The sequence below is a fragment of the Dromiciops gliroides genome, chromosome 1, assembly GCF_019393635.1.
Source record: "Dromiciops gliroides isolate mDroGli1 chromosome 1, mDroGli1.pri, whole genome shotgun sequence".
Classification (NCBI taxonomy): Eukaryota; Metazoa; Chordata; class Mammalia; order Microbiotheria; family Microbiotheriidae; genus Dromiciops; species Dromiciops gliroides.
In genome coordinates, this window is record NC_057861.1 from 586,670,562 (window position 1) to 586,687,595 (window position 17,034).

At 37.8% G+C, this 17,034-nt stretch overlaps 1 protein-coding gene across 4 annotated transcripts in view; it reads right to left on the minus strand.

Annotated features, from left to right (window-relative positions):
• The window catches only part of PARN (poly(A)-specific ribonuclease), a 184,044-nt gene that overhangs the window by 120,269 nt on the left and 46,741 nt on the right, over window positions 1-17,034 (minus strand). For all 4 annotated transcript variants that reach the window (XM_043977526.1, XM_043977525.1, XM_043977524.1 and 1 more), the window contains one exon: window positions 973-1,028. In XM_043977526.1, the coding sequence (XP_043833461.1) occupies window positions 973-1,028 (56 nt within the window). The remainder of the gene's footprint in view (window positions 1-972; window positions 1,029-17,034) is intronic.

Genomic DNA, 17,034 nt, shown 5'->3' on the forward strand with positions numbered 1-17,034 from the left:
CCATTTATATAATGCCTACTATGTACCAGGCACTGTGGTAAGCATTTTATAACTATTGTCTCATTTAATCTTTGCAACTATCCTGGGAGTAGTAAGGATTACATAGATGCTATTATTATCATCATTTTACAGATGAGGATACTGAGGTGAAGTTAAGTGAATTGCCCAGGGTCACACAGAAAGTGTCTGAGGCCACATTTGAACTCAGGTCTTATCCACTGTGCCACCCAGTTGCCTACATTGTGAGAATCTCCTAGAGTCCTTATGCTAGAATATTCTTTCTTTTCACAAAATCTCCTCTTAATCCTCATTAATTTTCAGGATCTTTCACTGAACCATTTCTTCTCATTTTAATCCATTCATTCTGTATATTGGTTTAGAAGAGAATGAATAACTCATTGTCCAACCTATATGCAGCAATTTTGCTTAAATATAACTATCTCAATTCTTTACCCCTAAGGCACATAATCATAATTTAAATAAAGTAAAGCAGAAAAGGGGAAGATGAATGTGTCACATAGAAAAGAAAAATGATAAGCATTTTTCTTCTAAATATATTGGTTTTCGTAGGCTTTTTATTGGAGAAAAATTTCTAAATACTAGCAGTAGTTTTTTTAAAGGTAATTGTGGAAGAAATACTGAGTTTACTGAATGACTATAAGTGAAACAAATGTCTAATTTTTCTTTATAAACTGATTATAAAAATCTGGAGGAAATCATGGAATCAGAGTTCTGGTTGAAATAAATACTCTAGAAGATATATTAAAAGGAGACTTCAAATTATATAAGCAATGGAAAATAAATGTAAGTAGCAATTAATCAAAGCTGGAGCACCCTATTAATTTAATCACACTAGCCAGAGAGTCACTGTGCACTTCGAAATGAGTCAGTTTTCTTAAGAGATATTTCACCAGCTAGGCCTAAATACCACATAGTGAATTTTTCAAACTCAAAGAAATCAAAATCACTTACAGTCTGGTCCTTCCAAATTGAGATATGGGATATCCATGACCCTCATAAGAAATAACCTAAGATGACAAGAAAGGAGAAATGGTAATGGAACTTACATTTTACTTTATAGAAAAGGAAATACAGAATTCTATAAATATTCTAAACAGAAACATCTTTACCTCACCAATCCAAGCAACAGTAAATACCATCTATATGAGAAATAACACTAACTTGAGCCAAGTAGTAACTACATAGAGAAAAGGAGCTTTGACTAATATCAATAAGAAACATTAAAATGGTACAAAGTGACACAGCCATTTAGCCTATGATGAAATTAAACAAATATTAGCAAGTACTTACTTTATTAACCCAAGAAAGTTCTTGCCACCTAAGTCCTTAGCACTATCCAATGGTTCAACATCAGAAACACATTATTTTATCAGCACAAACTATATTAAAGGGGAATTAATATTTTCTCTGTCACTATATCCAAAAAACTATGGAACCTTTCCATCTAACCTGCAGCTGAAACCCTGTGTGCCATCTCCCCATTAGAACATGAGCTCTCTGAGAGCAAAGGCCGTCTTGCTTTCCTTCTTTGTATTCCTAGTACTTAGCACAGTTAAGCAAAGTAACTCCTTCATCCATCCATCCATCCATCCATCCATCCATCCATCCATCCATCCATCCATCCATCCATCCATCCATCCATCCATCCATCCAACACAATGACTTTTGGGGGCACTGAATAATGAAGCATCAAACAAAAGATAAAGAATCCTCAGTGCTCAGGAGGTATTTTTGCATCCCTATGATGGCAAGATAGGAGCTGATTATAACATACATTGCCACTTTTGTTTCTTAAATGAAGAGGTTCTTTTAAAATATTAATGACAAATTTTATATTAAATAGATTCATGATGTCTACTGTATGGCCACTTCCACCAGCACAAATGCAGAACTGCTACTTTTGGGGGGCAGCTAGGGGGCACAGTGGATAAAGCACCAGCCCTGGATTCAGGAGTACCTGAGTTCAAATCCGGCCTCAGACGTTTGATACTCACTAGCTGTGTGACCTTGGGCAAGTCACTTAACCCCCATTGCCCCACAAAACAAAAACAAAAACAAAAACAGAACTGCTACTTTTTGATAATGAATACTTGTTAATTAAAAACTACTTTACCCTGGAATAAGTTGTGTATTACGCCAAAGCTTCTTTAAACTATGGGTCATGACCCCATATGGGGGTCACATAAACTGAATGTAGGGGTCGCAAAAAATATGGCAACAGCAAAAGGTTATATTTATCTGATTTGTATACCTATATACCTAAGGTTGCATAAAAATTTCTTGGGCAAAAAGGGGTCTTAAGTGGAAAAAGTTTGAGAAGCCTTGTATTAGACTATCACCACCTTGCAATTAAAGGCACATTTCTACTAGTTATTCAAAAGAGTAGGGTAGTGGTCTGTTTAACAAGTGATAGCAGATGAGGAAAAATAAACACACTGGGGGGCTGCTAGGTGGCATAGTGGATAAAGCACTGGCCCTGGATTCAGGAAGACCTGAGTTCAATTCCAGTCTCAGACACTTGACACTTGACTAGCTGTGTGACCCTGGGCAAGTCACTTAACCCTCACTGCCCCGCAAAAAAAAGAAAAATAATAAAATAAACACACTGCTCAAAGGAGCCAAAAATACTACTAACGGCAATAAAATCTTTACTAAAATGGTTTTATTTTTAAAAAAACAATTTCTCACCTATAATATAATTTTGTAGTCCTTGACCTACTGGTTAAAAGTGTATCTTCTTGGTTTTTTTGTTTTTTGAAAATGTGCTCATGTTTCAAGATTTCCTTTTACCTACTAAATTAATCATAACGCCCAAGAATTAGCCTGAAGGAGTTAATTCAAACCAAGAACTTGGAAAAGCATTCTTATAAATACATTACAGGTCTCAATATTCTACTGTACCATAAAAATTCATAAAATGAAATGAAATTTTCCACCTGGAAAACTCAGAGATTAATCCATAAATTCTACTGAATCCTCAGTTTTTAGGTTTAGGAAACTAAATGTCTAGATGAAATTATATTCCTTGAGAAATATATTGAAAAAGGAAGAAGCATTAAAATATAAGAATGCAAAAACAAGGAAGAGATAATTGAAGGAATGATAATTCCTATAACAAAAGAATTGTAAAAAGGCTTCTTTAAATAGTAGTTTTCCTATTGCAGTCACCCAGCATTAATGAATTAGATTAAAGAGACAGTGAAGATTATGAAAACCTTAAGTGCTAGAAGTGGTTTCCAATTGAAGATTAACTGAGACTCAAAGTGGCAGCTAGGTGGTACAGTACTAAGAGTGCTGGAGGTGGAGTCAAGAAGCACTGAGTTTACCAAACAGTGCTCAAGTTGTTAATTCTGGGAAAGTCATTTAATCTCTCTGAGCTTCAGTTTCCTCATATGTAAAATGAGGGCGATGGAATCCAAGGTTTCTTCAAACTCTTTTTTTTTTTTTTGGTGAGGCAATTGGGGTTAAGTGACTTGCCCAGGGTCACACAGCTAGTAAGTGTTAAGTGTCTGAGGCCAGATTTGAACTCAGGTCCTCCCGACTTCAGGGCCGGTGCTCTATCCACTGTGCCACCTAGCTGCCCCTCTTCAAACTCTTAATCTATGATCCCTTGGATCATCTTTGAAATGATCAGACAAAAGTAAAAAAAAACACCAACTTTTAATTTCCCAAACTTCGATTAATAGGCAACTTTTCCAGAATACACATGAAAGTATGACACTATCAATAACTGATATCCCAGGCTAGTGTTTATCTGGTTTGATTTAGGAAATAATAGATAATGACAAACGAGATATGAGATAATGAGAAAAAGGTCAAATTTTAACTAATTTTTGCAAATTGTATAACATTTTGTAGTTATACGGAAATTACTAAATTAATAAGATTCTAATTTAGAATTTCTAATAATTAGAATGGACTATAGTTCCCCACTTCTGTACAATTTATCAAGAAAGGAATTTGTTAAGCAACTCAAGTGTGAATAACTTTATATAGGAATCATATTTAATCTACTCAAGAGTAATTTTTTAGTCTTTATTTAGCACTAAGTGTAAATGTATAACGTTACTAATAATTTAATCCTAAAGAAAGTGCAACCGTATTTCTACTTAGAAAGTTTGTTAGCTATTTTTCTTTGCACTATTAACATAAATATATGGATCACCTGGATTTGATGGAGGTACCTTATTATCCAAAAGTATTTTTTATGAAACCCTGGGTTAATAGCAACAAAATGTCCTTCAACTGAACTCCAAACTGAACCCAAATAGCTAGCAGATAAAAGATCCTACTTGGTGTCTTCTTTTCCCTCAGGATAGTAAGTCCCTATCTTATGGTGACATCTGGGCATCCTCATCCTTGCCAATCCCTCTTTTTTGGAATCCTGTAATCTTATCATGATGCTTCAGTATTTCCTCCATACTTGTTATAGCTAAAATTGTTAAACTGCCTTTGCTTCTGTATCATAGTATTGAAACTAACAAAAAACCCCACATATACCCTCAGAAATGGGGAGTCTCTGAGCTCTCTTCTTAGGAGGGAATCTCCACGTGATCATGTGTTATATATTTCTTCTTAGAACAAAATATTAAATTGATATTATGTTTTTCCTATCCATTCTCTGATCTGGTTTCTGTGAGGTACCAATTTCTGGTAAGAGAGACAGAAATAGCCTTCTCTGATCTAGATGAACAAATTGTAGGAGATAATATTGATGTTTCTAACCTGTTTATTATCTTGTAGGAAGATAGGTACAAAAACTACGTTTAATACTCAACAGAAAATACTGGAAAATAGTGAAACTATATAGCTGAAAATTTTCATTAATTTATATACTATCCTTTAATTTTTTTTAAATTGCTAAGATTTTCTCATGCTGTAGCTATACTTGTTTATATTATCTCATTCATTTAAAGGGAAATAATTTTATTGAAAATGCATGGGGGGGGGGGCGGCGGCACAGAGCCAAGATGGCAGAGGAAAGACATTAAACGCACAGAGCTCCTGATATAATTACCCCCAAAACAGCAATAAAAGAACCCCTGGTGCAGAAAAACGCACAAAAATATGGGCTGAGATTTATTCCAACTATAGATAGATTACAAGGGGCCATGCTGGGCTATAAGTAAAGTCCAACCCTGCAATCGATCACGCTGACAGAGACCCCAGGCACCCGCACAGAAGAATTTACCCCAGAGCTACAGCACCAGCATCTTCTGGAAGTGAACATGCGGTCGGGTGAGAGGGATGAATGGCTGGCCAGGGGGAAAGTGCAGGGGTATCAGCAGGACCTAGGGAGGAATTCGGGTGTCCCACCTCAGCCAGAACAAGGAAGAAATCCTGAGGGGAGGGAGGCCCAGGTGGGGAAGGGGCAGGCTCATCAAAGCTAAGAACCACACCACAGAAAGCTTTGCTGATTGGTTGTTTAGTAAGTAGGCTTGAGGTTAACTTCGTACCAGAGAACGGGCCAGGAGAGAATAAAACCTGCCCTCCCTCAAACCAAAACACCTGGAACCCTGTGAAGCTGGGAACTGTAGTGTAGCCTAAAAGCAGGGCCCCCTAGTGGAGAGTTTAAAGTCAAGTAAAAGATGAGCAAGCAAAGAAAGTTCAGAACTATAGAAAGTTTCTTCAGCGACAAGGAGGATCAAGGTGCACCCTCAGAAGAGGAAATCAACCACAGGACCCCTACATCCAAAGCTTCCAGGAAAAATATGAACTGGTCTCAGGCCATAGAAGCTCTCAAAAGAGACTTTGAAGAGAAAGTAGGAGAGATAGAAGGAAGATTTAGAGAGGTGGAGGAAAGAATGGAAAGAGAAATGAGAGTGACGCAGGAGAGTCATGAGAAAAAAGTCAACAGTTTGAAAAGCCAAATGGAAAAGGAGATTAAAAAAAACTGATGAAAATAACTGCCTAAGAATTAGGATTGAACAAATGGAACCTAGTGACCTTATGAGAAACCATGACACAGTAAAGCAAATCCAATTGAATGAAAAAATAGAGGGTAATATGAAATATCTCCTTGGAAGAACAGCTGACCTGGAAAATAAATCTAGGAGAGAGAATTTGAAAATCATTGGACTACCTGAAAATCATGACCAAAACAAGAGCTTAGACACCATCTTCCAAGAGACTGTGAGGGAAAATTGCCCTGATATTCTAGAAGCAGAAGCTAAAATAGAAATTGAAAGAATCCACCAATCATCTCCTGAAAGAGATCCCAAAAGGAAAACCTCCAGGAATATTATGGCCAAATTCCAGAACTCACAGGTCAAGGAGAAAATATTGCAAGCAGCTAGAAAAAAAGGAATTCAAATACTGTGGAGCTCCAATAAGGATAAGCAAGATCTAGCAGCTTCTACATTAAAGGACCAGAGGGCATGGAATATGATATTCCAGAGGGCAAAGGAACTGGGACTACAGCCAAAAATCACATACCCAGCAAAAGTGAATATAATCTTTCAGAGGAAAAAATGAGACTTCAATGAAAAAGAAGACTTTCAGGCATTTGTGATGAAAAGACCTGAACTGAATAGAAAATTTGACTTTCACATACAAGACCCTGGAGAATCATAAAAAGGTAAACAGGGAAAAGAAATCACAAGGGACATTAAAAGGTTAAACTGTTTACATTCATACATGGGAAAATAATACTTCCAACTCATAAGAACTTTTTTAGTAAGGAATACACAGAGGACACAGGTCTGAACTAAATATGAAGGGATGGTATTTGTAAAGCATTTATTGTTTGGGTATCCTTGTTCTTTGTGGAGCAAACAGGGTGGGTTGTCTAGTGTCTGGGGCTGAATTTGGGCTCTGGGCCTCCTGGGCCCAGGGCTGGTGCTTTGTCGACTGTGCCACCTAGCTAACCCATGGTGACATCTTTAAAATAGGGTTGAGGGGTAGGAGGAATAGACTGGGGAAGGGGAAAGGAGAAGGGTGGAGTGGGGAGAGGTAGCTCACATGAAGGAAATAAGAAAAAAGCTTATGGAGGGGAGGGGAAGAGGGGGAAGGAGTGGGGGAGGGAACATCACTATCATCAGAATTGGCTCAAAGAGGGAATAACATACATACTCAAGCGGGTATAGTAATATATTTTTGCCCTGAGGAAAAGTGGGAGGAGAAGGAAATGGGGGGGCTGGGTGGAGAGAAGAGGGGAAGGGAGCTGTAAAGAGCAAAACACTTGCGAGGAAGGCGAAGATGATCTGCATAACATCACATGTATGCCATATATTGAATTGCTTGATTTCATATGGAGAGTTGAGGACGGAGGAAGAAAAATTTAGAAAACAGAATTAGCTCAAAGACTTAACCTCATCAAAGTGGGCTCAAGGAGGGAATAACACACACACCCAATTGGGAAGAGTAATCTATTCAACCTTACAGGAAAGTAGGAGGGGAAGAGGATAAGGAGGGAAGGGTGAATGAAGGGAGGGCAGAGTGGGGGAGGGGGCAGTCAGTAGCAAAATACTTTTGAGAAGGAATAGGGCAAAATAAGATAGAGTAAATATTATTGGAAGGGAATGGGATGGAGGGAAATAATTATGACGAATGACTACAATGTCAAAATATATGGTACCTACTCTGCTGGGCTATTGTGAAGAAAATTCTCTGTCAAGTTCAAGGTACTATATAAAAATTATGATGAACAGGATACGATCAGAAAAACCTGAAAAGACCCACATGAACTGAAGTAGAGAGAAATGTACTGTATACAAAATAACAGCATTAGTGTAAGATGATCTGCTGGGAAGCACAAAGTTATAACTCTGAAGAACTTATGAAAATTGCAGTCCACCTACAGAGAAAGAACTGATGGTATCTGAAAAGACTGAAACACATTTTTTTTCGACAATTCCTTAATCTGAAGTTTTGTTTTTATCTGTTTTCTCTCACAACCTAGCTAATGTGAAATTGTTTTCCACGAGAAAAAAAAAATGCATTGGGGCAGCTAGGTGGTGCAGTGGATAAAGCACCAGCCCTGGATTCAGGAAGACCTGAGCTCAAATATGACCTCAGACACTTGACACTTACTAGCTGTGTGACCCTGGGCAAGTCACTTAAACCTCACTGCCCTGCAAAAACCAAACCAAACAAAAAATGCATTAACAAAGGATTCCTTTTTTGTTTATTATTTTTAATTACAGGCTTACCTGATGCTATATTTGGAAAACTTGTGGACTCTTTCCAATGGGTCTATATATGTGGCCTATGATTTAAGATTTTAAAAGATCTTTCTTGATTCATCTCATTACTAGGTATTATTTACAGAAACAATGTAAATTTATTCTCAGTGCTTAGGGCCTTTGATAGCTAAACTCCTTGAAAAGGCTATCTGTAATAGGCACCTCTACTCTCTCTGGCACTGTTCTTAACGCTTTACAATCAGGCTTCCAACCTTATCATTCCACTGAAAATGCTCTCGCCAAAGTCACCAAATCCAATGGCCTTTTTTCTCAACCCTTTATTCTCCTTTGACACTATTAATCACTCTCTCTTCTTTGATGCAGTCAAATTATTACATTCTACAATCAAATTATTTCTATGGTATAAAATCTTTTTGTAATTAAAATTAATTTACAGTCAAAATACCCAAATGACAAATAACTATCCAAACTACATTGTCTGCTTATGATTTCAACCAAATAGAAAGTCCTTATGCACAATTTATTAATAGCTTTTCTTAACTCTTTCCTATGCCTCTGATTTAATGCTTTGATTTTGGACACTGAATGAATGGACCCAAGCCATATCAAAACACTGAAACCCCATACTGTATGTAATCTGGCAGACAATAATACATTGAGAGCCATGAGACTGTAAAATGAATGCTTGCATCTGCAGCTTTCCTTCTAGGAACACAAACCGAGGCAAAACTCACAGTAAACTTTCACCTCCCATGTTAAATGCTCGTTGCAGACCGTTATGGTGGGGGAAAAAAATGCTATCTTTGAAATTTTAATAAAATCATTTAAGTGGGTAGGGCAGCTAGGTGGTGCCGTGGATAAAGCACCGGCCCTGGATTCACGAAGACCTGAGTTCAAATCCAGCCTCAGACACTTGACACTAGCTGTGTGACCCTGGGCAAGTCACTTAACCCTCATTGCCCGGCAAAAAAACCTCAAAACAAACAAACAAACAAACAAAAATCCTTTAAGTGAATGAATACTACACACAGGCTAGCTGTCATATGGTCTACACTGATTCTGTGAAATGATAGACTAAAATACTTTACATAGAAATCACCGTACATGACAGATTAAAATTTTAAAACAGGGAAAAAACATAAAATAAAAATTCTGATAAGTACATGAAAAGCTGTTCCTTTACTGTGAATTGTTAAAGAATAAACAGAATGTCTTTCATCTTCAGATATCAAAAGATATTTGGTCAAACCAACAATTCCATAAAATTTCATTCTTATTTCTATGATATGGCCACAATAGTGCAAACACAGAAGTCAAGAAAAATACTGTTCTCAGATCCTAAGATTCCTTTGTCCCTTTTCGTGAATATTTTACCATTTATTTAGCACGTTTGACATTAACAACAAAGAAGATGTCTACTGCCATTCTCTCCTCCTTCACTACCATCTCACACAATGAAGTGGTCTTACTCCTTGTCAAAGCCATCCCATCTACTTGTTCAGGTGATCCCATTCCATCCTGTATCATCCAACAAATCCTCTCTCCAAATGCAAATTAAAACTCTGAGGTACCACCTCACACCTGATTGGCTAATATGACAGAAAAGGAAAATGATAAATGTTGGAGAGGATGTAGGAAAATTGAGACACTAATGCACTGTTGGTGGACTTGAGAGCTGATCCAACCATTCTATATCTTTTGTCTTTGTTTTTGTTTTGTTTTTGCAGGGCAATGAAGGTTAAGTGACTTGCCAAGGGTCACACAGCTAGTAAGTGTCAAGTATCTGAGGCCGCATTTGAACTCAGGTCCTCCTGAATCCAGGGCTGGTCCTTTATCCACTGTACTGCCTAGCTGCCTCTGATCCAACCAATCTAGAGACCAATTTGGAACTATACTCAAAGGGTACTAAAACTGTGCACACCCTTTGGTCTAGCAATATCAATACTAGGTCTATATCCCAAAGAGATCATAAAAAAGGAACAGAGGGGGCAGCTAGATGGCGCAGTGGATAGAGCACCGGCCCTGGATTTAGGAGTACCTGAGTTCAAATCTGGCCTCAGACACTTAACGCTTACTAGCTGTGTGACCCTGGGCAAGTCACTTAACCCCAATTGCCCCCAAAAAAAAAAAAAAAAAAAAAAAAAAAAAAGGAACAGAACCCTCATGTACAAAAATATTTATAGCAGCTCTTTTTGTGGTACCAAAAAAATTGGGGGCGGCTAGGTGGCGCAGTGGATAAAGCACCAGCCCTGGATTCAGGAGTTCCTGAGTTCAAATCCAGCCTCAGACACTTGACACTTACTAGCTGTGTGACCTTGGGCAAGTCACTTAACCCCCACTGCCCCGCAAAAAAACCCAAAAAACAAAAAAACAAAAAAAAATTGGAAAGTGAGGGGATGCCCTTATTGGGGGATTGGGGAATGGCTGAACAAGTTGTGTTATATGAATATAATGGAATACTACTGTGCTATAGGAAACTGAAGAAGGCAGATTGAAGAAAAACTTGGAAAGACATATATGAACTGATGCAAAGTGAAATGAACAGAACTAGAACACTGTATACAGTAATAGCAACATTGTGTAATGATCAACTATGAATGACTTAGCTCTTCTTAGCAATACAATGATCTAAGACAATAAGAAAGAACTCATAATGGAAAATGCTATTGACATCTAGAGAAAGAACTGATGGACACTGTATGTAGACTGAAGAATACTATTTTTATTTTTTCATGTTTTTCTTCCTTTTGTTCTGTATTTTCTTTCACAACATAATTAATATAGAAGTGTGTTTTAGATGACTGTACACATATAACCTATATCAAATTGCTTACTGTTTTAGGAAGAGGGAAGGGGAAGGAAGGAGAAAAATTTGGAACCTAAAATTTTGTAAAAGTGAAAGATAAAAATTGTTTTTACATATAACTGGAAAAAATAAAATGGTATTAAAAATAAAACAATGAATAACTAGATAAATAAAAAGAGACTGTTCTCTCCAAAGTTACCAGTGAACTTTTAGTTGTCAAACCCAACAACCTTTTCTCAGTCCTCATTCTCCTTGATTTCTCTATAGCCTCTGACATTGCTGATCACTCTCTCCTTGATACTCTCTTTTCTCTAGGTTTTAGGAACACCCCTCTCTCTTGTTCTTTTCCTAACTATCTGACTGGGAGGACACAGTGACTCCCCAGAGCTCTCCTCCAAATCCCTTCAAATAATGCCATAAGACAATACCTGGAGTGGCAGAACCCACAAAAGAAGTGAGATTATTTTCTAGCCAAAGATGGTTTAGAGGGTTGGCAGGAGGGGTCTGTTGTGCTGGGGTGGGAGTGGAACCCAATCCCAAGGTCGCGCTGACATAGATCTAGCCCCAGGCAGGCTGCACCAGAGAAAAAGACCTCTGGAACCTCTGAATTGGCTGCAGTGCTGGCTTCTTCTGGAACTAAGCTCAGTCTGGTGAGAGGGCTGAACGGTTGGCCTGGGGGAGATTGCAGGGGTCTCTGCTGGCACTGAGGAAGAACTCAGTTGTTTTACCCCTGCTGGGAACCAGGAAGCAACCTCGAGTGGCGATGGTCCAGATGGCAGAGGGGCAGAAGCTCACAGGAGCTATCAACCCAGCAAAACAAAAATGTTGTTTTCTAGTTGAAGAGCAAGTAGGCCTGGGGTTATTTACAGACCAGAGCATAGGCCATGTGAGTGAAGAACCTGACACCCCTTAAATCATACCACCTTGGACCCCTTGAAACTTGGGACAATGCAGCCTGGAAGCAATGCCCCACTTTAAGAAGGAGTTAAAAGTCAAGAAATAGGCAGGCAAGATGAGCAGACAGAGAAAGATGTGAACCATAGAAAGTTTCTTTAGTGACAAGGAAGATCGAAGTCCACCCTCAGAAGAGGATAGCAATGTCAGGGCTCCTATATCCAAAGCTTCCAAGAAAAATATGAATTGGTCTTAGGTCATAGAGGTGCTCAAAAAGGACTTTGAAGATAAAGTCAGAGAGGCAGAGGAAAAAATGGAAAGAGAAATGAAAGTGATGCAGGAAAGTCATGAGGAAAAGGTCAACAGCTTAAAAAGCCAAATGGAAAAGCTCTCTGAAGAAAATAACTGCCTAAGAATTAGGATTGAACAAATGGAAGCTAATGGCTTTATGAGAAACCAAGGCACAATAAAGTGAACTCAAATGAATAAAAAAATAGAAGGCAATATGAAAAATCTTCTTGAAAAAGCAGCTAATCTGGAAAATAGATCCAGAAGAGATTATCTGAAAATTATTGGACTACCGGAAAACCATGATCAAAACAAGAGCTTAGACATCATCTTCCAAGAGACTGTCAGGGAAAACTGCCCTGATATTCTTTTTTTTTTTGGGGGGGGGGGCAGGGCAATGGAGCTTAAGTGACTTGCCCAAGGTCACACAGCTAGTAAGTGTCAAGTGTCTGAGGCTGGATTTGAACTCAGGAACTCCTGAATCCAGGGCCGGTGCTTTATCCACTGCGCCACCTAGCCGCCCTGCCCTGATATTCTAACTATCTGACTGCTCCTTCTCAGGCTTCTTTGCTAGATCCTCTTGCAGATATCATATCTTGTAATCAAAGGTATCCTTCAGGGTTCTGTCCTGGGCCCTGTTCTCTTCTCCCTGTATACTGTTTCATTTAGTGATCTCATCACCTCCCACAGTGATAATTCCCAAATTTACCTATCCTGACACAAACTCTCTAATGACTTCCAATCTTGCATCTCCAATTGCCTTTCAGGCATCTCAAACTTGATGTCCAGTAGATATTTTAAACTCAATATGTCCAAAACTATCATTGTCTCAAGAGGTCATCTATTTGGACATCTTTGAGACATTTAAGACCCCTAAACCTTCACCTCTCCTACATTCCCTATTAGAGGACAAAACCATCCTCCCTTGCAACCTAGGAGTTATCCTCAACTCATCACTATCTCTCCCCTATATCTAATCTGTTGCCAATTTCACCTTTGCAACATCTCTTGAACATTCCCCCTTCTCTCCTCTGACATGCCTACCACTCTAGTGCAGGCCTTCATCACCTCACACCTCGATTATTGCAATAAGTTGCCTGCCTCAAGTCTCTTCCCACTCCATCCTCTATTCAACCACTAAATTTTCCTAAAGCACAGGTCTAATGATCATGTCACCTCCTCCTCTTCCTCAATAAGTTCCAGTGGATCCCTATAGCCTCTAGAATCAAATACAAAATGTACTCTTTGATCCAGTGACACTAGCATTCTAGCTATTCCACAAATAAGATACTCTATCCCTCAATTTTCAGACACAGACACATACACACACACAGACACACACAGAGGCACACATGCACACACACAATCAGAAGGACCTTTAGTGAGTTGTGTGGACTTAAAATGCCAAAGCATGTTTTCACAAAGAAAACTTATTCTGATTTCTCTGACAAAGCAAAATCTCAAGTCATCAAAACTCTCAATGTTTCTGTCAAAATGCTGGTTACTTCATATACCAGGCCAAAAATGTAGATTTCATTTTACCTGCTGTGATCAAAACTATACATTTTTCTTTCCAATAAACTTCTCCTCAAGAGAAATCACACATACAACATTAAAGATAAATTTTCAAGTGAAATAGCGCTTTCCCCTATTGAAAACTAGAATATAGAACTGAGTAAAATCTAATCTCAATGCAATTTTAGTTAAAAATTAATTCATAGCTTAGCTTCACTATGTGCCTTTCAACTGAAAATTGAAACATTTAACGACTCACGAGGTCTACTGTACTTGCAAACAGTCATGGTATTTCCTCTAGGCCACAGCAGTAAAAGCATTGCATGAGAAGCTTGTATGCTAAGGCTCATCATTATACATATTTATGGGCTATGAAAAACTAATTTTATCGTCGGGGGGAAAAAGGCAAGCAGAAAGGTGTCCCAAATCAGAATATTTATTTTGAATACTCAGTAATGCTTCTGTGTAAAATATGAGTGAATGCATAGAAGAGAGTTGTTTTAGAATTGTTTATTTTAATTCTAGTCAGTTGTGGACACAATTTTCAATCAACTCACTTGCTTTTTAGACAAAGAGAATGTTGCCTTACATTTGTTTCCCTGTACCAATTTCTATGCTTTCCTCTGAACAAGAGATGTAGCATTACCAACACCAATGGGAAGAAAGCTCATTTGAAGAGTATCCACCTAATGAAACACATCAAATTATATCTAGAATACAGAGGAATAAAATGTTGAAGTGGTCGTTCAACAGAGGCAATATCTGTAGGTCTTGTGGAAGGATGGGTTTTTTTTGTTATTATTTTTTTTCCCCGTTACATGTAAAGATAATTCTCAACTTTTGTTTATACAAGCTTTCCAATTTCAGATTTTTCTCCCTCCCTCCCCCTCCCCTAGACAGCAGGTAATCTGATATAGGTTTTATATATATATATATATATATATACACACACACACATAATAACATTAAAAGGATGGGTTTTAAAATATAAGAGTAAACTAAACACACTGCCTGTTCAAGACAGTTGAGACACCAGCAGCTCCCAAAACCAGGGGGTTAGGTAGTTTGTGAAAATGAAAATTATCTTTCTTTAAACACTAACAATAAGTTTCTCGAGTGCATTTCTCTATTTTGAGACTGTTGCTCCTTAATACTGGATAACAATGGATCCTTAAAAATAGCTACTCATCTGTTTGCTTATAGCATGGCACAACTTATGCCCAGTGAATATAAGGCAAGGCTGCTTTCATGCATTTCACTGCTAATCTCCCCCTAATGGGAAGGACAAGGTGCTAAAATATGGATGTATGGGTTGATATTATTTTTCCAAACAACGCAGAATTAAAGTAAACATATTAAGTCAATACTTATACCGAAGAGAAATTTTTATAAAGTAATAAAAGCATCTTCACCACATCATGACAACCCTGGTGTTTGGACAACCTCAAACTACTTTCCTAGTGTCAGTCCTGTTGATGGTGCCAGGGCTCAAGGATGAGTTCAGGTGAATGCCATTTAAGGTTTCTCACATAGACTAACCCTCAAACACAAGGCTGGCTTATTTAAAATCAAGACTTTAATAAAGAACATTAATGCAGGCAACAGATAACAGCCCAAGACAAACCCTTCATTAACATTTTCTTATTCAAACAGTCTAAAAAAAAATCAGAAAAGACACAATAAGGAAATCAGACAAGCCAGAAAATTAATTAATAAGCAACATCCTTCTCCCCCTTTTCTCTGACTCATGGCAGTCTCTACTTATAAATTACTTATACTAAGGTGATGCTTGAACAGTCTTAGCCTAGTGGTTTGCAGCACTGAGAGAAAAAGGCAAACAGGCATAAGGAAGAGAAGACGGCTTCAATAAATGTAAGTGGGACCAATGCATACTATGTTGGGTGATAACAAATTCAGTGGGCTTACTGCTTCCTTGAATCTATCTAGAAGACCATATTCATTACATTTCATCAAAGTACCTGCCTTTGAATATACCTTTGCATATTTTTGCAAAGACTCCCAAAATGGACTTCATTTTAAAAGTGTCTATTTATCTAGGCTCATTTTATCTGGAAATGAATGTCTATGGCAGCTGATTGGAGAGCTTAAAAGTAGGTTGTAATAACTCCCTGTGGTTTACATTTCTGAAGATGCCTAGAGGGTATAAAATACTATTTTTAAAAGGATAATGTTTCATCTAGTTCCCCTGTGCTGCTACCGTTAAAAGAGAATTAAAGTAACACTCTTAAATTCTGGGGATATTTGCTTCCACAGCATATTGTGGATGAATGTCATCTATCGGTTTGCCGCTTCTCCTATGTTGCCTCTGTTTCCATCCTCCCCTGAACTCTTCCTGCAGTGACCACCACAGGGTCCTGGAAGATGACACTTGAAAAGCACTGCTTCAGCTTTACACACTAACTTCAGATGATGAACTGAAGGAGAGGACTGAGATGCCATTCTCTATTTTGTCACAACTCATGCAGCTTCCCCATAATCTTAAAAAACTGCAAACAACATAGACAGCATACGGCTTTTCCCTCATAATCCGATTTTGTATTGAGATCTTTAAAAGTAAAATACAGATAACCATAAAGTATTCTCTCAAAGAGCTTGCTGAGTTGCCCTTCTCCTATGGAGTCTTTATAGGAGTCGAGTACTTCAGCCCTTTCCCCGCTCCGTCAACACACAAAGTACTAACCAAAGATACACAGTTATACCAAATAGCTTATGTGTGGCATCAACAGACAAGAACAATTAGACATTCTTTCTGACTTTCCCCAGTGACAGTACTAAATACTTATGACTTGCTCTAAATCTGTAACAATATAAAAGTTATACAAAAACACAAAATTGTTATATAGCTAAACTTAAGAATTCTTTATCCAAAATCTTAAAGTATGAGAGAGTTTATGTGGCTACAGTTTTAGACATCCCACAAGGGATGGCAGATGAGAAAGATGAAAGGAGGAAGATCCATAATATTAATATGTATACATACACACACACACACACACACACATATATATATATATATATATATATATACATACATACATACACACACGCACACCAAATAAATAGACAGTAAAACATACAAGAGAGGTGTCAGTAGCTAGGATGAGGAAAGGCCTCATGCAGTTGAGCTTTGCAAGGATGCTTCTAAAAAAACACTACAGTGGAGTGACTAACCTAAGTAAACATTTCCCTAACTATGCTTTATATGGTATAAACAGGAAAGGTATTTCATGAGAAAACAACATTAATATTCTCACTAAAATATTAAACATGGAAATTATGTATCAATAATAGTTATAGCATCTGACAGTTTTAAGTATGAAAAGAAATGCAATTTCCTCTATTTCT